This window comes from Mastigoproctus giganteus, chromosome 8 (genome assembly GCF_048544385.1).
Source record: "Mastigoproctus giganteus isolate SK-2022 chromosome 8, ASM4854438v1, whole genome shotgun sequence".
In the NCBI taxonomy this organism is placed as follows: Eukaryota; Metazoa; Arthropoda; class Arachnida; order Uropygi; family Thelyphonidae; genus Mastigoproctus; species Mastigoproctus giganteus.
This window is the reverse complement of record NC_143582.1, coordinates 191,287,727-191,305,348: the sequence shown is the minus strand read 5'-3', so window position 1 is coordinate 191,305,348 and position 17,622 is coordinate 191,287,727. Positions and strand designations below refer to the sequence as shown.

Below are 17,622 nucleotides of genomic sequence, written 5' to 3'. Positions count from 1 at the left end.
TCGTGTTTATGGTTTTCATTAAAAAAATTAAATATACTGTACTGTATTAAATGACACAATAAAAGATTTTTTATTGTCTAAAGGCAGATGTCCGGATAATGGTAGGGCAGTGTATATATATATATATTGTATATGTGATAATTCAGAATGATCTCCCCAAATTTAGAAAAAAAAAAAAAAAGTATAAATAAGGAATTATATTGTTTGTTTATTATAAATAAACAGAATAAAAATGAATTATTAAAGCTAGGTGGAAATAAATAAAGTACGTTACAAAAATGTTGACTGCATGCCCTTATCAGAGTATGCAATCAACTCTGATCATGTTACTATTTGTTTATGTTATAAAATTGCAGAAGAACCACGAAATACGCGTTGTATTTCAATTTTTATTAAAATCTAAGAGGAGATAAGTAAAGTATTATAGAACGTTAAGTGAATATTACGTTGTGAGGTATTGGAAATAAATTAATTAGTTATTTGCTTTTAGTACAGCTAATTTATTAGTTATAGTATGTATTTATTTATTGATTAGTTATTTTCTCTAAGATACAGAACTATATTCTTTGAATCTTTATTATTCTCAGCCAGAAATAAAATTTCAGGTTCTATGGACAGATTAACATAATTTCTGTATTGAAGCTTTACGAAGTAACTTTTTTTTTCTTTTTTTTTTTAATACTAGTTTGTAGTGAGTATGTGCCCAATGGGTAATTTAAAAAAAAAAAAAAAAATCGCTTATATATTAAAAATATCTTGCATCGGCCGGGAATCGAACCCGGGCCGCCCGCGTGGCAGGCGAGCATTCTACCACTGAACCACCGATGCTAATGTATTTATCTCTTGTTTGTTTTGAAAGACGTTTTCTCTAAAAAAAAATTGTAAAAATTGCACATTGAAATTTAAATTACGAGTTGCACATTATTATTTTGAATAAACTTTAAATCTAGTTCCAATGTATTTCAGATTATTATTTCTTACCGTCTGTTCTCTTTTTATTAGAACATGTTTGTTTGTTTTTTTTTTTTTTTTTTATCTTCACTACAAACTTTCTTTTGTGTTCAGAACTATCTAGTAAGCCAATTTACTTTGAAAAATCTGAAGCACAACTTAGGAAGTTAAGAAGAGGGTAAAAAAATAACCTTAAGTTGTGACAACAAACCGTAATTTGTCATATACACAGTTATTTGCATAAAAAATCAGTGATAAAAATTTTTATATTATGTATTTTTGTAAAAAAAAATAAAATATTATAATGAATACGATACCTTTAAGAAGTACGCCTGTTGAGGTATATGGCAGAGTTGTAGGTAGAATGTGCCCAAGGGTGGTTTAAAAAAATTGCTCATTTAAAAATTTTGCATCGGCCGGGAATCGAACCCGGGCCGCCCGCGTGGCAGGCGAGCATTCTACCACTGAACCACCGATGCTTGCTGACTTTTCACATGTTTGTATTCGAAATATGTTTCTATGAAAAAAAGAATAAAAATTATTTTTATTATCATCTTTAGCCATATCATTATTATTATTATTAGCCATATGGTACAAAGAAGCATGAGGCTTATGCTGCACCAGCCAAAAAAAAATTTTCTGAATTACCCCCGAGAGAGAGAGAGAGAGAGAAATAGAATGGAATCACCAAGAAAAAGATGATGATATCCAGCTCAGGACCCTGTGTGTGCCAAGCCCATACTCACTAGATGTGAGCCCCTGGGGTTGTTGCGAATTCAAATAGGTTGCAGGTTATTATTTTGAATAAACTTTCAGTTTAGTTCCATTATATTTTAGATTAATATTTTTTGCCATCTGAACTCTTCCTATGAGAACATGTTTTGTTTTGTTTTGTTTTTTCCCTCCAAACTTTCTTTTGTGTTCGGTATTTTTATTTAACTATCCAGTAAGCTTATTTACTTTTGAAAAAAAATTGACGCACAATTTAGGAAGAAGAGGTTTAAAAAAAACAAATAATCTTTTTAACCTGCTTAAGTAGTAACAACAAACCATAATTTATCATATCAAAAATTGTGATAAAATTTCAAATTATGTATTTTTGTAATAAAAATAAATGCTAAGACAAAAAATAAAATATTTTAACGAATAGCATACCTATAAGTAAGAAGTAGATCTAACTGTTGAGGTATACGGCAGAGCTTGTGGGGAGCATGTGCCCAACGGATGATTTTAAAAATCTCTTTTCATTTTAAAAAATGAACAAACGTTGCATCGGCCGGGAATCGAACCCGGGCCGCCCGCGTGGCAGGCGAGCATTCTACCACTGAACCACCGATGCTACGTAAATCGATATTTTATAAATATTATATGTAAAATTATATTTGCCTCCCAATGAATTGTATATATAGCAAATAAGAATATATGTCACTAATTTAAAATTGTTTACCTTAATTAAAAATGGATGCCAAAAATAAATTGTACTAAACAATGTTGATAACAAAATATCACCTTTAAATAATGTTACGTTTCTAGGAAAGGTTACAATGTCAACAGGTGGAAGGAGCATTGTTTTTATTTGCATCAGACTTGATATTGCGATGCTCTCCTAACGTTACAATTACGAAGATAGAATTAATAATAGCCCGTGTGTGTTGTTTACCTTCTGATTTAATGGTATCTTTATTATTTGAATTTAGAAACTTTGTCCTTCAAGGAATACAAGACTTCTGGCGTCCATAAGATCAGTTACAGAACGCTATAAAAGTAACAATTGCATTAGTACTATTGCACTAAATACAATAAAAGTCCATCATTAGAATGACAGGAACTCCACCATTACTGCATTATCTAATTATTTCACCACCAATAAAGTATTTATTGCAAAGCATCCTTAAATTATATGTTGCCACAAAGCAAACTAAGTTTTGTATCCTTTGATGCAAAAAAAAATTAGCTACAAATTTTAGCTCTGAATGCTTATGTTTGTACTGTCACTTTAAATTTTGGAGAATGATCTTCCCCCAAAAAGTGCTATAAACTTCTATAATAAATGTAATTTTTCACATTAGTTTTTTTTTTTTGATATTTTTATTTCGTACTTTTTGTTATAAGTGCGTATGGGCATGGCACACCCAGGGTCCTGAGCTGGATATCATCATTCTTCCCTTTCTTGGTGATTCCCTTCTATTTCTGAGTCTCTCTTTCTCTCTCTCTCTCTCATACACATGCAAACACACACACAGGAAAACTCAGAAATTTGTTTTTGGCTGGTGCAGCAAAAGCCTCAGGCTTCCTTGCACCATATGGCCCTTCTCTGTACTCGTTCCAACAACTCTACATCCTTCTTCTACAACCACCTAGTGGTTCCTTTATATGCAGATTCTTAATGCATGAAGAATCACTACTGATAATCAGATCAAGAGTATTACTCCCTCTAGTTACCTCCCGAACATGCTGCTGTAGAAAACAATCATCCAATAAATCCACAAAAGCCTTGCTAGTGTGTGAGTGACCACCCCACAAATTCCAGTCAATCTCTGGGAAATTAAAATCCCCCGTTATAAGACACTGACTTACTGGTCCACTCTATTTCTCTGCACGATTACTCATTATCCTCATCAGATTAATTAGGTCTATAACACACACCTTCTCTCATTTTTCCTTTCCCAGTACTTATGTCACACCAAACAGATACAGCATTGCATTGTCCACCAACATGAATTGGATGCACTTCCTTATATTTTGTGTCTCTTAACTAACAGCATAACCCCTCCTCCCTTCCTGTCCTTTCTGTACACATTGTACTCCCCCAATTCCAATTCCAAATGGAGTTGAAGACTATTTCAAATGGAGTTGTTTGCTGGTGAGCTGAAATATATTTCAGCTTTATATTGGGTGAGCTGAAAGGTATTTCAGCTTGCTCCCAATAATGGAATTTTTACTCCATCAAAGATAATCAGCATGTGCTGGATTGTCTATAATTATAGTGCACTGGTTTATCAGTTTGCTCCATATTGGATAAGCTGAAAGACATTTCAACTCACCCAATATGGAATCTTTTGCTGGTGTGCTGAAATATATTTCAGCTGATCCAATCAAAGATAATCCAGCATGTGCTGGATTATCTTTGATTGGATGCTGCTGCTGAAAGCAGTTACATATATATTTTTCCCAAAATAGCTATGATAATGAAGTGTCCTATATATTTTTAAATTAAATGTTCTGTGGTCAGGTTTCCAGTTTAGCTGGACAAAAACTAAAGTTTCTGGGTGGTGTGATGAATCTACAAACTGCCAGGTCTGCCAATTCAAATAGGTTGCCAGGTCTGCCAATTCAAATAGGGGGGGGGGATAACATATGGTTTCATTTGGTTATTAGAAATCATATGGAAACCAAGAATTTTTATTTTTGCTTCTGGAGTGTAACCTTACTCTAAGACCTTTATCAATTCTCTCTAAATATATCTGAAGAAAGCCTATAAAATACAAGGTGTTAAGGCTTCTGTTTCCTGGGACCGTATCGAAGTGTAAAATGACATATTGCATAAAACATGTACTGTATTTATAGTATAATTACACACACAGTATAATTAGGGTTGCCATCTCCTTGAATTTTGTCTGGAGAGAGTTAATGCTGTGATTTCTGGGTTTTGTCATTTTATGAGTCATAAACCAAAAAAAATGAAATTTCAATTTTTTTTGGATAAAACGAAATTCCATTCCATTTTGAAGTGATTGCAGTATTATTGTATAATGTTATATATATTATATTATTATATATTTTGTAAATTACATATTTGTTTAGAAATATGTAATTTACAAAATCTATTTAATACCTGTATCATGTACCATAATATAACAAACCATGGCATTGATAAGATCCAAAATTGGAAATTAGAAATCTGTATAAGTAAATAATTTTTACAAAAAAATTCCTCTAGCAATTTTTTCCTATTAAACAACATAGAATAAACTAATTTTACATTAAAAATTTTACCATTACCTGCACTTCTTCTTCCTCCTACCCAGTCATTTTTGAAGACAAAAATTTTGAAGAGGTGGTAATTCTAAGTATAATATAAATTTCACATTAATATAATTACATTATATTAATATATTTATAAGCATAATACAGTATATTTAATTATAGCATTATGCTGTATAAAGATTTTTGTTTTTTTTTTTGATTTTGAGCCAAGGCAACTAATTGCCAAATGACAATTCATTGTATTTTTATTTGTATATTGGGTGTATTCTGCAGTTTAGCCATGGGGGGTAAGCTTAGGGGGTAAACCCCATAAGGTCATTTTGTGTTATGTTATATAATTGTACTGTCATGTTTTGACACCTGTAAAAGCTACCCCCCCCCAAAAAAAAAGGCGCCTCCGTAGCCAGGTGGGAAGGAGTAGCAGTCCACACGCTTCTTGATTAGACCGGAGTTCGAGCCCGTCACCACCAAATACGGAGGATGCGGAAAGGTCAGGGAATGATCACTGCATATCCCGGAGCAATATGGCCTTAGTTGCTAATGCTCCTAAAAACCAAATAAACAAACAAACAAACAAACCCCCCAAAAAAAAAAAAAATTTGGTGCACCACTAGTGTATTCTCTAACCAGTTTGCCTGTTTGTGGGATGAAAAACACAAAATTCTGTCCAAGATCCCTTATCTTGACTGTTCCAACCAGATTTCAGAATATATTTATATGTTATTAAAAATGTACAAATAAAATCTAAATAATTTCAATTAAAATGTACAGTAAAATATTACTGTAAAAGATATAAAATGTACTGAATTAAAAGTGTTAAAAATATAATGAAATAAAATCTAACACATAGGAGCTTTAAGTATCCGTTTGCTGCCTTTATCAATTCTCTCTCTCTCTCTCTCTCTTTCTCACACACAGGATAACTCGGAAATTTTTTTTGGCTGGTGCAGCCTAAGCCTCAGGCTTCCTTGCACCATATGGCTAATAATAATAATAATAATAATGTTTGCATGGAGGCTATGAATGAGAAAAAAAAAAGTAGAAGTGTCAATGTAAAATAAAAGTAAGAAGAGAGGAAGGGAAGGGAAGGAAAGGAAGGAGTAATTCTCAGCTGTCCATGAATTACTCGAAAGAAAGGGAAGAAGGTGGTGGGAAAGAATGTGGAAGAGAAGACCGGGGGCAATGTTCATCCAAATTATGCAGCACTACAGACATTGCCCATGATGTTCTCTTCCTCATTGTTTCCTGCCACCTTCCTCAACCTTCTTTCAAGTAGTTCATCTATTCCACAGCCTTCTTTTTACAATTAAAAATTTATGCTCTCTTTTGGGCTTCATCTCAGAAAGAATACATATATAAAATATCATCTGTATTCAGTTTATTTAGCCTTATACACTTCAGTTAGTTAAGCCCATAGATGCCTAATTTCCAGAGACTGCAATTTACAGAACCCCAGTGTTATTTGATAAGAATATCTTTTTGTTCCTCCAACTAATTTTGTTGCTCATCTCTGCAGTGTATACAGTATTCCAGATGGTGCCTAATCATTACCTCATACAGTGGGATAATCATTTCTTTGTCCCTGCTAGCAAAGTTCCTGTAAAATAACCCCTAGATATTTTTTCATACTCCACTACATTTTGAGTTTGGTATGTTATTCTGGGATTACTACTACCCAGATTCAGTACTTTGCATTTATAATTTAAAGCTCAGTTGCCATTTTGCAGTATGTATGCTTAATTTATTTAGATCCTCTTGAAGTAGCAATACCCTGATTACTATCATTAACCCGTCTTTGTATTATCAGCAAACTTAGACACTTGAAACTTGAAATACCTACATCGATGTCATTCATAAATATTAAAAACAGTAAGGGAACCGAACTATGTCTTTAATTGGTCAACTGAAAATTACGCAATTTGCAAATTATAGAGCTGAAACTTAGAATGAAATAAATATATAAATATTTGAATAAAAAGAAACCTCCAAAAGGCATATATTGTTATTTATTAGTATTTTACATAAATTATTTATTATTTTTGTATCAGGAATAAACTCAGTTTTACCTTTAACTCTAAATCTGTGTTTTTTATTGTTTTATTGTCATTTTATTTATTTATTTTTTTTTTCAGCATCTGTAGGAAAAATACGTGAAATTTTGGAATTTTAAGAATTTTTACCTGTTACAAATAGAATTGTTACAGAATGATGGCATATGCTGGTAAGATATGAAATTATTTACTTCAGTGAAACTATTGATAAATGAAAACTGATAACCACCCATGAGAATGACAATACTTTATATTATTATACTTCATTTGGCACCTCCACAGCCAAGTGGGCAGGAGCAGCAGTGCATAGCGCACACTTCTTGATTAGACCAGGGTTCAAGCCCGTGACCACCAAATATGGAGGATGCGGAAAGGTCAGGGAATGACCACCGCATATCCCCAGAGCAATATGGCCTTAATTGCCAATGCTCCTAAAAACCAAACAACAACATATACTTCATTTATTACTTTGCATTTGTTTAAATATTATAAATGATAAAATAGCAAAGCTTGGGAAACTTCAAACATTTAAAAATATTAATAATAGCAAGGTTTAATTCCTTTAAGGATATTAGGTGAAAAACAAGCATGTTTTCATTATCTGAAAATGCCATTACAAAATAACTTGTTTTTCATAATGCAAAGTAGGGTTGCCAGTAATATCATTTTTATCAGCAGTTTTTTCCTGGGGGGTCATGATTTTCTAGATTTCTTTGGGTCAATGAAATTTTCTAACAATTTTTTGTGTAAAATTTAAGAATTGTCTCTACATCATTCTTATTAGTAACACAGTGTTAGTGGAGAGCTAGTGAAAATCAGAACTGGCTATTCAAATAAATTTTGATATGAAAAGTGTTATTCTTATTTGAAAGCTCTAGAGCAAACTTACTTTGTAGTAAGTATTTATTAGTATTAATGTCTGCCTTATGGTGCAAGGACTTCGGCTTTTGCTGCACTATCAATATAGAAAAATAAAATCCTTCTTACATATTCCAGTCATCATAGGTGTCAATTCAGCTGGCCCTTGAATTTTTTCAAACTGTCAATCTCAACTACCCACAAAAGTAACTTATTCCAGTGATTTACAACTCAGCTAAAAGAAAACTTTCTACAATTTGGTTCGTACCGCTTCCCCCATAATTTAAAGTTGTGTCCCCCAATTCTTGCATCATTTATAACCATAAACATTTCATCTTCATTCATTTTACTATCTCTTCTCAGAGCCTTATAGACCTAAAAGAGATCCCCTAGGGTTCCTGGTTACCAAGCTCTGTTGCCTACATATTCAATGACTTTCCTCATATTGACACCCTTTGCCAGTTTCACCAAGTGAAAATCATCTATCTTTATACTTTTTCAAGCAACTCAGTGTCTTTCTTTAGGTGTGCTCTTCGTACTTGGATACTTTGGATGCAGTTCTTGAAGTGTGGTCCCACCATTGCCTTATACATTAGCATTATGACCTCCCTATCCTCTAACCAAATAACCTATAAATTATTTCTAGGACATCATCCATCAGCCCTTCTTGCTCCGTGTCTACACTGTATGGAGAACTTCATAGCCACCTGGATAATAACCTAAATCTCTCTCCTCTATTACTCTGAACTCAACTCCTCTTAAAGTGTAAGTCATTCTAGGACTGCTATTTCCAAAATGCAAAACTCTTTATTTAATGCTGCAATATTCACTTTTTTGACCATCTCTGAAGCTTATCTAGTTCATTCTATAGGAGTGCTGCTTGACATGCTCACCATCTGAAAATTTTTACATCACTCCCTATATATCCCTTTGTCAGTATTGTTTAAAGAAAATCAGGAACAAAAGCAATCCCATCACTGATCCTTGAGGAATCCCACATCTGATACTAACCTAATATAATGAGTAACCATTAATCACAATCCTGTGTCTCATGTCCTACGGCCATGCTTTGATCCATCTGAGGATATTTTTGCTGATACCAATATGCTCTAGTTTATATAGTAATCTCTTGTGCATAAAGGGTCAAATGCTTTTCTGAAGTTCAAGTGAATAATGTCAAAATTGTTGATGAAGTGGTCCTTTCATAATAAATATCCAGATTAAGGAACAAGATTTTCCCTTTACAAAACCATGCTGGGTTTCCTTCGAAATACTGTTTCTACCAGATAACCCTGTATTACATTTTTAGTTATTGTGTCCATAATTTTCCCTGCTAATTGAGTCAAACTGACTGGTCTGTAGTTACTTCTGTTGCTGGTTCAGTTACTGTTCTGTAGTCACTTCATCCTTAGAACCACCTTTATAGATTTCCAGCACATTGGCACTTCTGCAATCCATAGAATCCTCTGAGTTGCCTTTATAATGAATGTTAATGGTTCAGTGCAGTCTCTCACTCTCAGGTTGTTTAATAACTAGAATTACTGGGTATATTCCATCAACCTCAGTTGCCTTGCTTGCTCTCAGGTTTGAAAGTTTTTCTAATAAACAGCTTCTATAACTTAAATATTGCTAATTATACTGCTCAGCTTCACTCACAGATCCTCTTCTCTGCATAGGGTCTTTATCTCTAAAATGCAAAGTACCCATTCAATTTATTAGCAATATTATTTGGGTTATGTACAGCTTTCCCATATCCATTATGTAATAGTCCATTCTGATTTGTTTTTTTCTTCTCTGTATTCACATATATAAAAAATTCCTTGTTCCTATTCTTTGATCTCTTAACCAGCAAGGGTTCTGAGCTGGATATCATCATTCTTCTCTTTCTTGGTGATTCCCTTCTAATTCTCTCTCTCTCTCTCTCTCTCTCCTCTCTCTCTCTCTCTCTCTCTCTCTCTCTCTCTCTCTCTCTCTCTCTCTCTCTTTCTTTTATCTGCTGTAGGCTTCAGGTGTTTTGTTGTCATGTAATTCACTCATGCAGTCTTTTTCTGTTTTTTTTAAACTAGCTCCCCATTCATCCATATTGATATCCTTCTCATGATGTATTTTCTTAATGTTATACCTGCATTCATACATTCTGCAATTACTTCTCTAAAGGTGCTTCACTATTCCCCAGTATTTGCTCTCCCCCATGGCCGCCTCCGTAGCCAGGTGGGAAGGAGCAGCAGTGCGTAGCACACGCTTCTTGATTAGACCAGAGTTCTAGCCCATCACCACCAAATACGGAGGATGTGGAAAGGTCAGGGAATGACCACCGCATATCCCCGGAGCAATATGGCCTTAGTTGCTAATGCTCCTAAAAACCAAATAAACAACAAATAAACAAGCTCTCCCCCATGCTAACAGTTAATATAGGCCATATAGCATCTCAGACTGTCAAAGTCCCCTTTTTTCTGAAACCCATGCTTTTCCCTTTAACAACTGCAGTCTCTTTCTTCATTGCCCAATTTAGAGCTTTGTGATCACTTCTACTAATGGTCATCAGTCAGTTCTACAATGCTGTCTGGATCATGGGTAATAATGAGGTCTAAAATATTCTTTCCCCTAATGCTTTCTCCGTGTTAATATAAATAACAACTGTTTAGTCAATTTAAAAAATTTTAAAACTTGCTCCAGTTAATATTTTTGTTATTGTACTGAGAACGTTATTTATTTTTTGTGTTTTGTTAAATATATTCTATAATTAAAGAAACATATGCATCTAACAAATTCGAGGTGATTATTGCATTAAGTCCATGATCATGAGGAACTTTCTGCTCCCTCAAAAGATGAAAGTCAAGAACTCATTGCCAAAGCTTGGTCTTTTGTCCAACTTGAAGACAAATATGGTCCACCTAAGTTGTTAATATCTTTTTAAATTTGTAGCATAACCTAAACAGGTGCATCTACTATACATTTAAAAATCTGAGGCACCACCAGTACAGCTGTTTTGAAGCTTATTGGTTTCTCATCGGCTAGCAGATGGACTCTCTTAGGAAAGACATGCCGAACTGAATATAGTATGAACAGTTATGAACAGAACAGTGTATGGAAGAAAACTTACATTTAAACACATAACCATTATGTTTGTAATCATAATCCTCTTAGAAATGGGTTATATAACCCTATGTAATATAATAATATAGGAATTGCAGGGGATACTTTAATGCAGAAGATAAAATCTGACAGATTTAAGGTACATTAACACTAATTTTATACTCACAGAAAATTCACCTTTGTTCTGCAGTGTGATTATTGATGTCCTAATTTAATAATGCAATACAGCTTTTTAATGGTGGAAAAATAAATGATGGTAACTGAGGTTATATATTATTTCTGTTAGTAATCAGTGTTGTTCTTTTTTGTCTTAAAGTCTATAAATAATCTTATGCAATTATTTATATCCTTATCTTAGGTTTTTCTCATTTTCCAAATATAATAAAGCAGAGTGTGGATGTAATTGATGTACAAAGTAAGTAATATTTATCTCTTTTGTTTAGATTAATATAGGAAGAAGATAAAAGTTTTAAAAATCCTATTAATACTACAGAGATAAACTTTCAGTTGTTATATATAAAAAAATTTTATAATAAAACGTTATAATAAGTTATAATAAAAAAAGAGGAAAGAATGTTAAAAATAAAATTATACAGGTTACACTACTGTAGGATTTTGCAATCATGGGTTTGATTGAGTTTGTCCGAGCTTGTTTATAGGTTATGTATCTTTTTGGAGCCTCCTGTTAAGACAGCAAATTCTGGGCTATCTATTTTTGGGTATTAATTGTGTAAAATAAGTAGGTGGTCTCATTTAGTAAATTCATTATCTAAGGAGTCCATTTAATTGGTTAACTGTACTGCTGCAATTTTCTAAAAGACTATAATTTGTCTATTTCAGCAGTTATTTCCATCTTATTGGAGAGTGACCATGACTGCAGCATATGACAGATGAGTGATGATTCTATTCACAAGATGAGAAGTACCAAATGGTATTGGAAATCCATTTTAAGAATATGAGCTAATCAGCTTTTTCCTACAGACTTTCTGGAAATACTGAAAATCTTTCTAGAAAGATGCATATCATCTTGTGATTTAAATTGCCAGTTGGTTATCCAGTTTTGTATTGATGGATGCCTGACTGCACTGCGATGACACTGTAGTAACTATCAGAATGGCTGCTGAATGGCATATCAATTATAAATACAAAACATTATACTTCACTTGCAACAATGCTATTTATTTGTAGTGCAATATAAGGGAAGCTCATACAATAGATTGCATCATTGCCATTGTTTACATATAGTATCAGGGTGTTCCCAGGATTTTCTAAAGTGGATGGGAGAAAGGCTAAAGCATTCTGGGGAATCATTAAGCCTTAATCATCATGGAACAGGAGAAAAATCCACCTTATTTTGATCATAAGGTAGGGGGACTGTATCCCCTTTAGCACCTACCTGGGACTACTCCTGTATAGTACAATGTTTTTGAATGTATGAATTGCTTATTGTGCTTTATTTAATGTAATTTAACCCTCTCTCTTTTACTGCAGAATATCCTCCCCCCCAAGTGAATTGTAGCATGTAGCTTTGTGTGACTTGCTATTTTTATTAAATCAATGCAAAGCAGCGTTATTTCTTATTCATGTTAGTCCTGCATACTCTTTGGCTGCCATATTAAAGCTACGTCAAGGTACTAATCTTCTATAAACCTTATTTGCTTGCAGCCTCATCTCTTCAAGGTTTATCAGGAAATGATGAAAGATCCCACAATGAACTGTAAGTCATAAAAAATTATATTTTTATCAAGGTGCAGAATATGAATTTATTCTATCATACCTTGAGTATATATATGTAATATAAGAATTGTGGCTAAAAAATGCTAAATTACTGTATACTTGAGATGTTTCTGATGGGCATTCTTCCATAAGTTAAAAAGGTTATCCCATAATGATACACTGCACAGCAATTTTTGATTATGTTGACCATTTTTAATTTTAAAAAGTATTAGCATTAGCATTAGTAGAGACATATGATGCAAGAAAGCAAGCTTATGCAGCATCAGCCAAAAAAAAACCACTCCCATTTCACCCCTCCATTCGTTCGAAATACCTGTCCAGCAGAGCCTTAAATTTATTTAGGCTACCAGCTTCCACAACAAGGGATGGAAGTCTGTTCCACCAACCAATTACCTGCTGGCTAAAGGCAAATTTCTGCACATCTATCCTATATCTGTCTTTCCTCAATTTGAATTTATGCCCTCTCAGGTGATTATTCTGAGCAAGAGAAAAATCCCATCGGCATTGAGCATGCTCAAACCATTCAAGGCTTTATACACCTCTATCAGATCACCTCGCCGGTGCCTAGTCTCCAGACACTGTAATTTTCAAAACTTAAGCCTTTCTTCGTAAGAGCAACCCTTTGTCCATTCACTAATCTTGTTGCCCTTCTCTGTACTCGTTCTAGCAGCTCTACATCCTTCTTGAAATGAGGCCTCCAGACCTGTATACAGTACTCTAGGTGTGGCCTGACCATTGCCTTATACAAGGGAATAATCACCTCCTTATCCCTGCTAGAAAAATTCTTGTATATCATTGACAAGACACCATGAGCTACTCTTCCAGCCCGTCTGCACTGCTCAGAGAACTTCATATCTGCCTGCACAATTACCCCGAGGTCCTTTTCATTCTCTGCTACTGTCAGCATAGTACCACAGAGTTGATACGTTTCTCTGGGGTTACTGTTTCCCGTATGTAGTACTTTACATTTGTCAATGTTAAACTTCATTTGCCACCTCTCAGCCCATCTGCTCAACCTTTCCAGATCCTGTTGCCGCAGCATAACATCAGTAGTGTCCTTAACAACCCTGCCAACATTTGTATTGTCTGCAAACTTGGACATTAAGCTTGATATACCATCATCAATATCATTTATAAATACAGAAAACAATAATGGACCCAACACTGAACCCTGAGAGACTCCACTAATAACATTAGTCCACGATGAGCAGTGTCCGTTGATTACCACTCTGTCTTCTCCCCCTCAACCATCCCTTTTTCCATAGCAGCAATTTGCCTCCAGTGCCACACTGCTCCAATTTGTGCAGCAGTCTTCCATGTTCAACAGTATTAAAAGCCTTTCTAAGATCCAATTATATAATATCAAAGTTATTCCCTGCATCCAGTTCTTTTGTGACTGCATCATAGTATCCTATCAAATTTGTCAGACAAGACTTTCCCTTAACAAACCCATACTCTGTCTGAATTATTGCTGCAGTCTTGTCTAGATGATCCTGCAGTGCTTTTTTAACCAGTGCCTCCATTAATTTTCCTGGAACAGAAGTTCAACTCATAGATCTATAATTATTTGTGTCAGCCTTTGATCCTCCTTTGTGAATTGGGGTCACATTTGCACATCTCCAGTCTATGGGTACCTCCTCTGAGTCCAAAGAAGCTCTCATAATTATGGCTAAGGGTTTGCTTACTTCCTTTGCTGCCTCCTTTAATATAACTGGATAGATCCCATCCACCCCAGGTGCCTTTTTTATGTTTATCCTCAACAATTTCTCCTCCACTTTTCTCTCAGTTATTACAAAATCATCTAGCTCACTGCCAGAGTTTACTTCATCTCTGGCATTCCCCTTCCTGAATAAATCCTCACGTTTGAATGTAGATGCAAAATACAGTCTGTCCTTGTATAGCACGATAGTTGTGTTCCTAGAAACCCTCGTGCAATGCAAAATCGTGCAATATAAACAACAGGCCCTATGGGAAAAGTGGGGTTAGGTGCCGACCACCCAAGATTTAACACACATTTGGAACCAAAACATTACCAAACACAATAAATAATTGGGTAATTTTAATCGTTATAAAATACTTACGTATTTTAAAACAATTAAAATACTTAATAAAAAATATAATATATTTTTTATTATAATATAATAAAAAATAAATATTTTTTATTATTTATTATATTATAATAAAGTATTTTTTATGAATAAAATACATATTTTATTCGTAAAAAATTTTTATATTAAATAAAATAGTCGTAATAAAATACTTACGTATTTTATAATACGTAAGTATAAATTATAATACATAAGTCGTAATAAAATGCTTACGTATTTTATTACGACTATTATGTAATAAAATATTGCTAATGCTTCTGCTTCTATCGTAAGCAGACTTGTTTTTTGTTTGATTTTCTATCCAAACAGATGACGGCCGTTCCATCTCTTCCAATTCTTGTGTCTTAATCTAATGGATTTTAATTACACTTTGAGTTGTTCCCGCTATGAAAGTTGTTTTTATTTTCTCCGCATTCTTTGTAATTCTCGGCGTTGCCTCATTTAGGTCTGTAGCACGTGCAATATCACATGGTCTTTCATTTCGCTCAAAGCGTTTCACAATTTCATATTTTTTTCTCTATCAACAGAGGCTGACTGGCCATAAGCCTTACCCAGGAAATCCCGGTGGGCCAGAGGCCGGTGTGATTTTGGCCAGAAACCGTAGTATGAGGCCATACGTAGTATGGCCTCATACTATGTATGAGGGTAAGAATTTTTGACCCAGTCCGCCTCTGTTTATCGATATTGCTTTTTTTTTTCTCTCTCTGAATCTGCAGTGTCTTCGCCAGGATGCTTCCTTTTCACACCTTTTAAGTATTTTACTAATTTTTAGGGAATAAAGCGCAATTACAAAACGAGGAGGCACGCTTAATACACATAAACAAAGCTGCGCTCGTGTAGCAACTGAATAAACAACACCGTAAAGGCCGAGATACACTATTAACACCCCACATTTTACTAAAGCACATTTCTGGGGGTTACTACCATAAAACAATTTCCAGTTTCGGTTCTGCTAGTGGAATCTGTTATAAACTGGTAGTAAACTCCATCTAATTGCATTTGCGATTATATCGATAGCTGGAATTGTGTTGGTTTTTACGTTATTATGGTGAAATGTGTTTCCCCTTCACTGATATAAAACACAAATACATTTTCAGAATCTTCTTCATTCCTATCGTGTTGCGTTCGGTTGGGGTGATTCTGCGTTCGACTGCCATTTCTTGTAAACACAAAGGCGAATCGTGCATAAGCGAATCGGTTCGTGTTATATAAGATAACGTTCCCCTATTTATAAATCATGTATGATCGAATTCGTGTAATGTAAACACGTGTTATACGAGGACCGACTGTATTCATTTAGTTTGTTAGCTACCTGAGCAGGATCATCAACAGTTGAACCATGGATATCGAGTGGACCAATCTGATTTATCCCCTTCCTTCTAGAGTTTACATAAGTAAAGAACTCTTTGCTGTTTTTCTTTGCATCCTTTGCCAAGGATTTCTCATAATCTGCCTTTGCCTGCCTAATCTCCTTTGTTACTTGGTTACAGACCAGCTTATATCTATCATAGGCTTCCATGTCACCCATTAATTTATATGTATCTCGTGCATTTTTCTTCTCTGCCATATGTCTCATTAGTTCATCTGAAATCCATTTAGGCCTAAACTTTGAACAATATTTCTTAGTTGGTATGTAAAGCCTAGTAGCTTCCAAGATAAGTTCTTTGAATGCTTCCCATTTTGAATTTGCTGTTGGTAACATCATCAGTTGGTCCCACTGTATAGAATTTAAATACTGTCTCAGACCATCGTAGTCACCTTTACGAAAGCAAAAACCCTTCCCTTTACCCCTGATGGTAGTTACCTCTTTGAGTAAATCCAACTTCAGCATACTGTGATCACTGCCACCTAGTGGTTCCTTTATCTGCAGATTCTTAATGCATGAAGGATCACTACTGATAATCAGATCAAGAGTACTACTCCATCTAGTTGCCTCCCGAACCTGCTGATGTAGAAAACAATTATCCAATAAATCCACAAAAGCCTTGCTAGTGTGTGAGTGACCAACCCACAAATTCCAGTCAATATCTGGGAAATTAAAATCCCCCATTATAAGACTCTATTTCCTACTCTATTTCCCTGTAAAGTTTCTTATTATACTCATCAGAATCATTAGGCCTATAGCACACTCCTACTCTAAATTTTGATCTCCCAATGCTTACGTCACACCAAACTGACTCGACACTGCACTGTCCAGCGATGTCGACTGGCTTCACTTCCTTGGATTTTATGTGTTTCTTAACTAATAGCATAACCCCTCCTCCCTTCCTATCCTGTCTATCCTTTCTGTACACATTGTTCTCCCCAAATTCCAGTTCTGCATTCCTTATATCTGTGTGGTACCACGTCTCTGATATCCCAACAATATCTGCCTCTGATGTTTTGAGCAATACCTCAAATTGATCAACTTTATTTACCAAACTTCTAGCATTGGTGTTCACGCAAGTATACATGCACCTGTTCCTATTCTTAGATACCCTAACACAACCCACATGTTTACTTGTACCGCAATGACTCCCAGCAGTCTCTGACATATCCTGCATCTTGTTTTCCAGGCTGCTGCTCATTCCAATAGAAGCAATGCAAGAATCACTTTCACCTCTGCCAGTGGGCAAGAGCGGCAGTGCGTACCACACGCTTCTTGATTAGACCGCGGTTCGAGCCCGTGACCACCAAATACGGAGGATGTGGGAAAGTCAGCGAATGACCACTGCATATCCCCGTAGCAATATGGCCTTAATTGCTAATGCTCCTAAAAAAAACAAAAAACAAAACAAATAACCTCTGCCAGTGGCTATTGTTAATCTATTAGTCCTTGTATCCCCCCAAGCTAG

The 17,622-nt window shown here is 34.8% G+C and overlaps 1 protein-coding gene and 3 non-coding genes across 5 annotated transcripts in view; 1 reads left to right on the top strand and 3 right to left on the bottom strand.

Moving 5' to 3' along the window:
• The window catches only part of LOC150082108 (uncharacterized), a 183,998-nt gene that overhangs the window by 13,893 nt on the left and 152,483 nt on the right, over positions 1 to 17,622 (top strand). For both annotated transcript variants that reach the window (XM_090379986.1, XM_090379985.1), the window contains exons 2-4: positions 7,071 to 7,159; positions 11,302 to 11,358; positions 12,609 to 12,660. In XM_090379986.1, the coding sequence (XP_090236112.1) occupies positions 7,144 to 7,159; positions 11,302 to 11,358; positions 12,609 to 12,660 (125 nt within the window). In that variant the 5' untranslated portion in view covers positions 7,071 to 7,143. The remainder of the gene's footprint in view (positions 1 to 7,070; positions 7,160 to 11,301; positions 11,359 to 12,608; positions 12,661 to 17,622) is intronic.
• TRNAG-GCC (transfer RNA glycine (anticodon GCC)) lies at positions 758 to 828 on the bottom strand. Its single transcript has one exon. It is a non-coding gene; the product is annotated as a tRNA-Gly (tRNA).
• TRNAG-GCC (transfer RNA glycine (anticodon GCC)) lies at positions 1,360 to 1,430 on the bottom strand. The gene has a single exon. It is a non-coding gene; the product is annotated as a tRNA-Gly (tRNA).
• On the bottom strand, positions 2,220 to 2,290 carry TRNAG-GCC (transfer RNA glycine (anticodon GCC)). Its single transcript has one exon. It is a non-coding gene; the product is annotated as a tRNA-Gly (tRNA).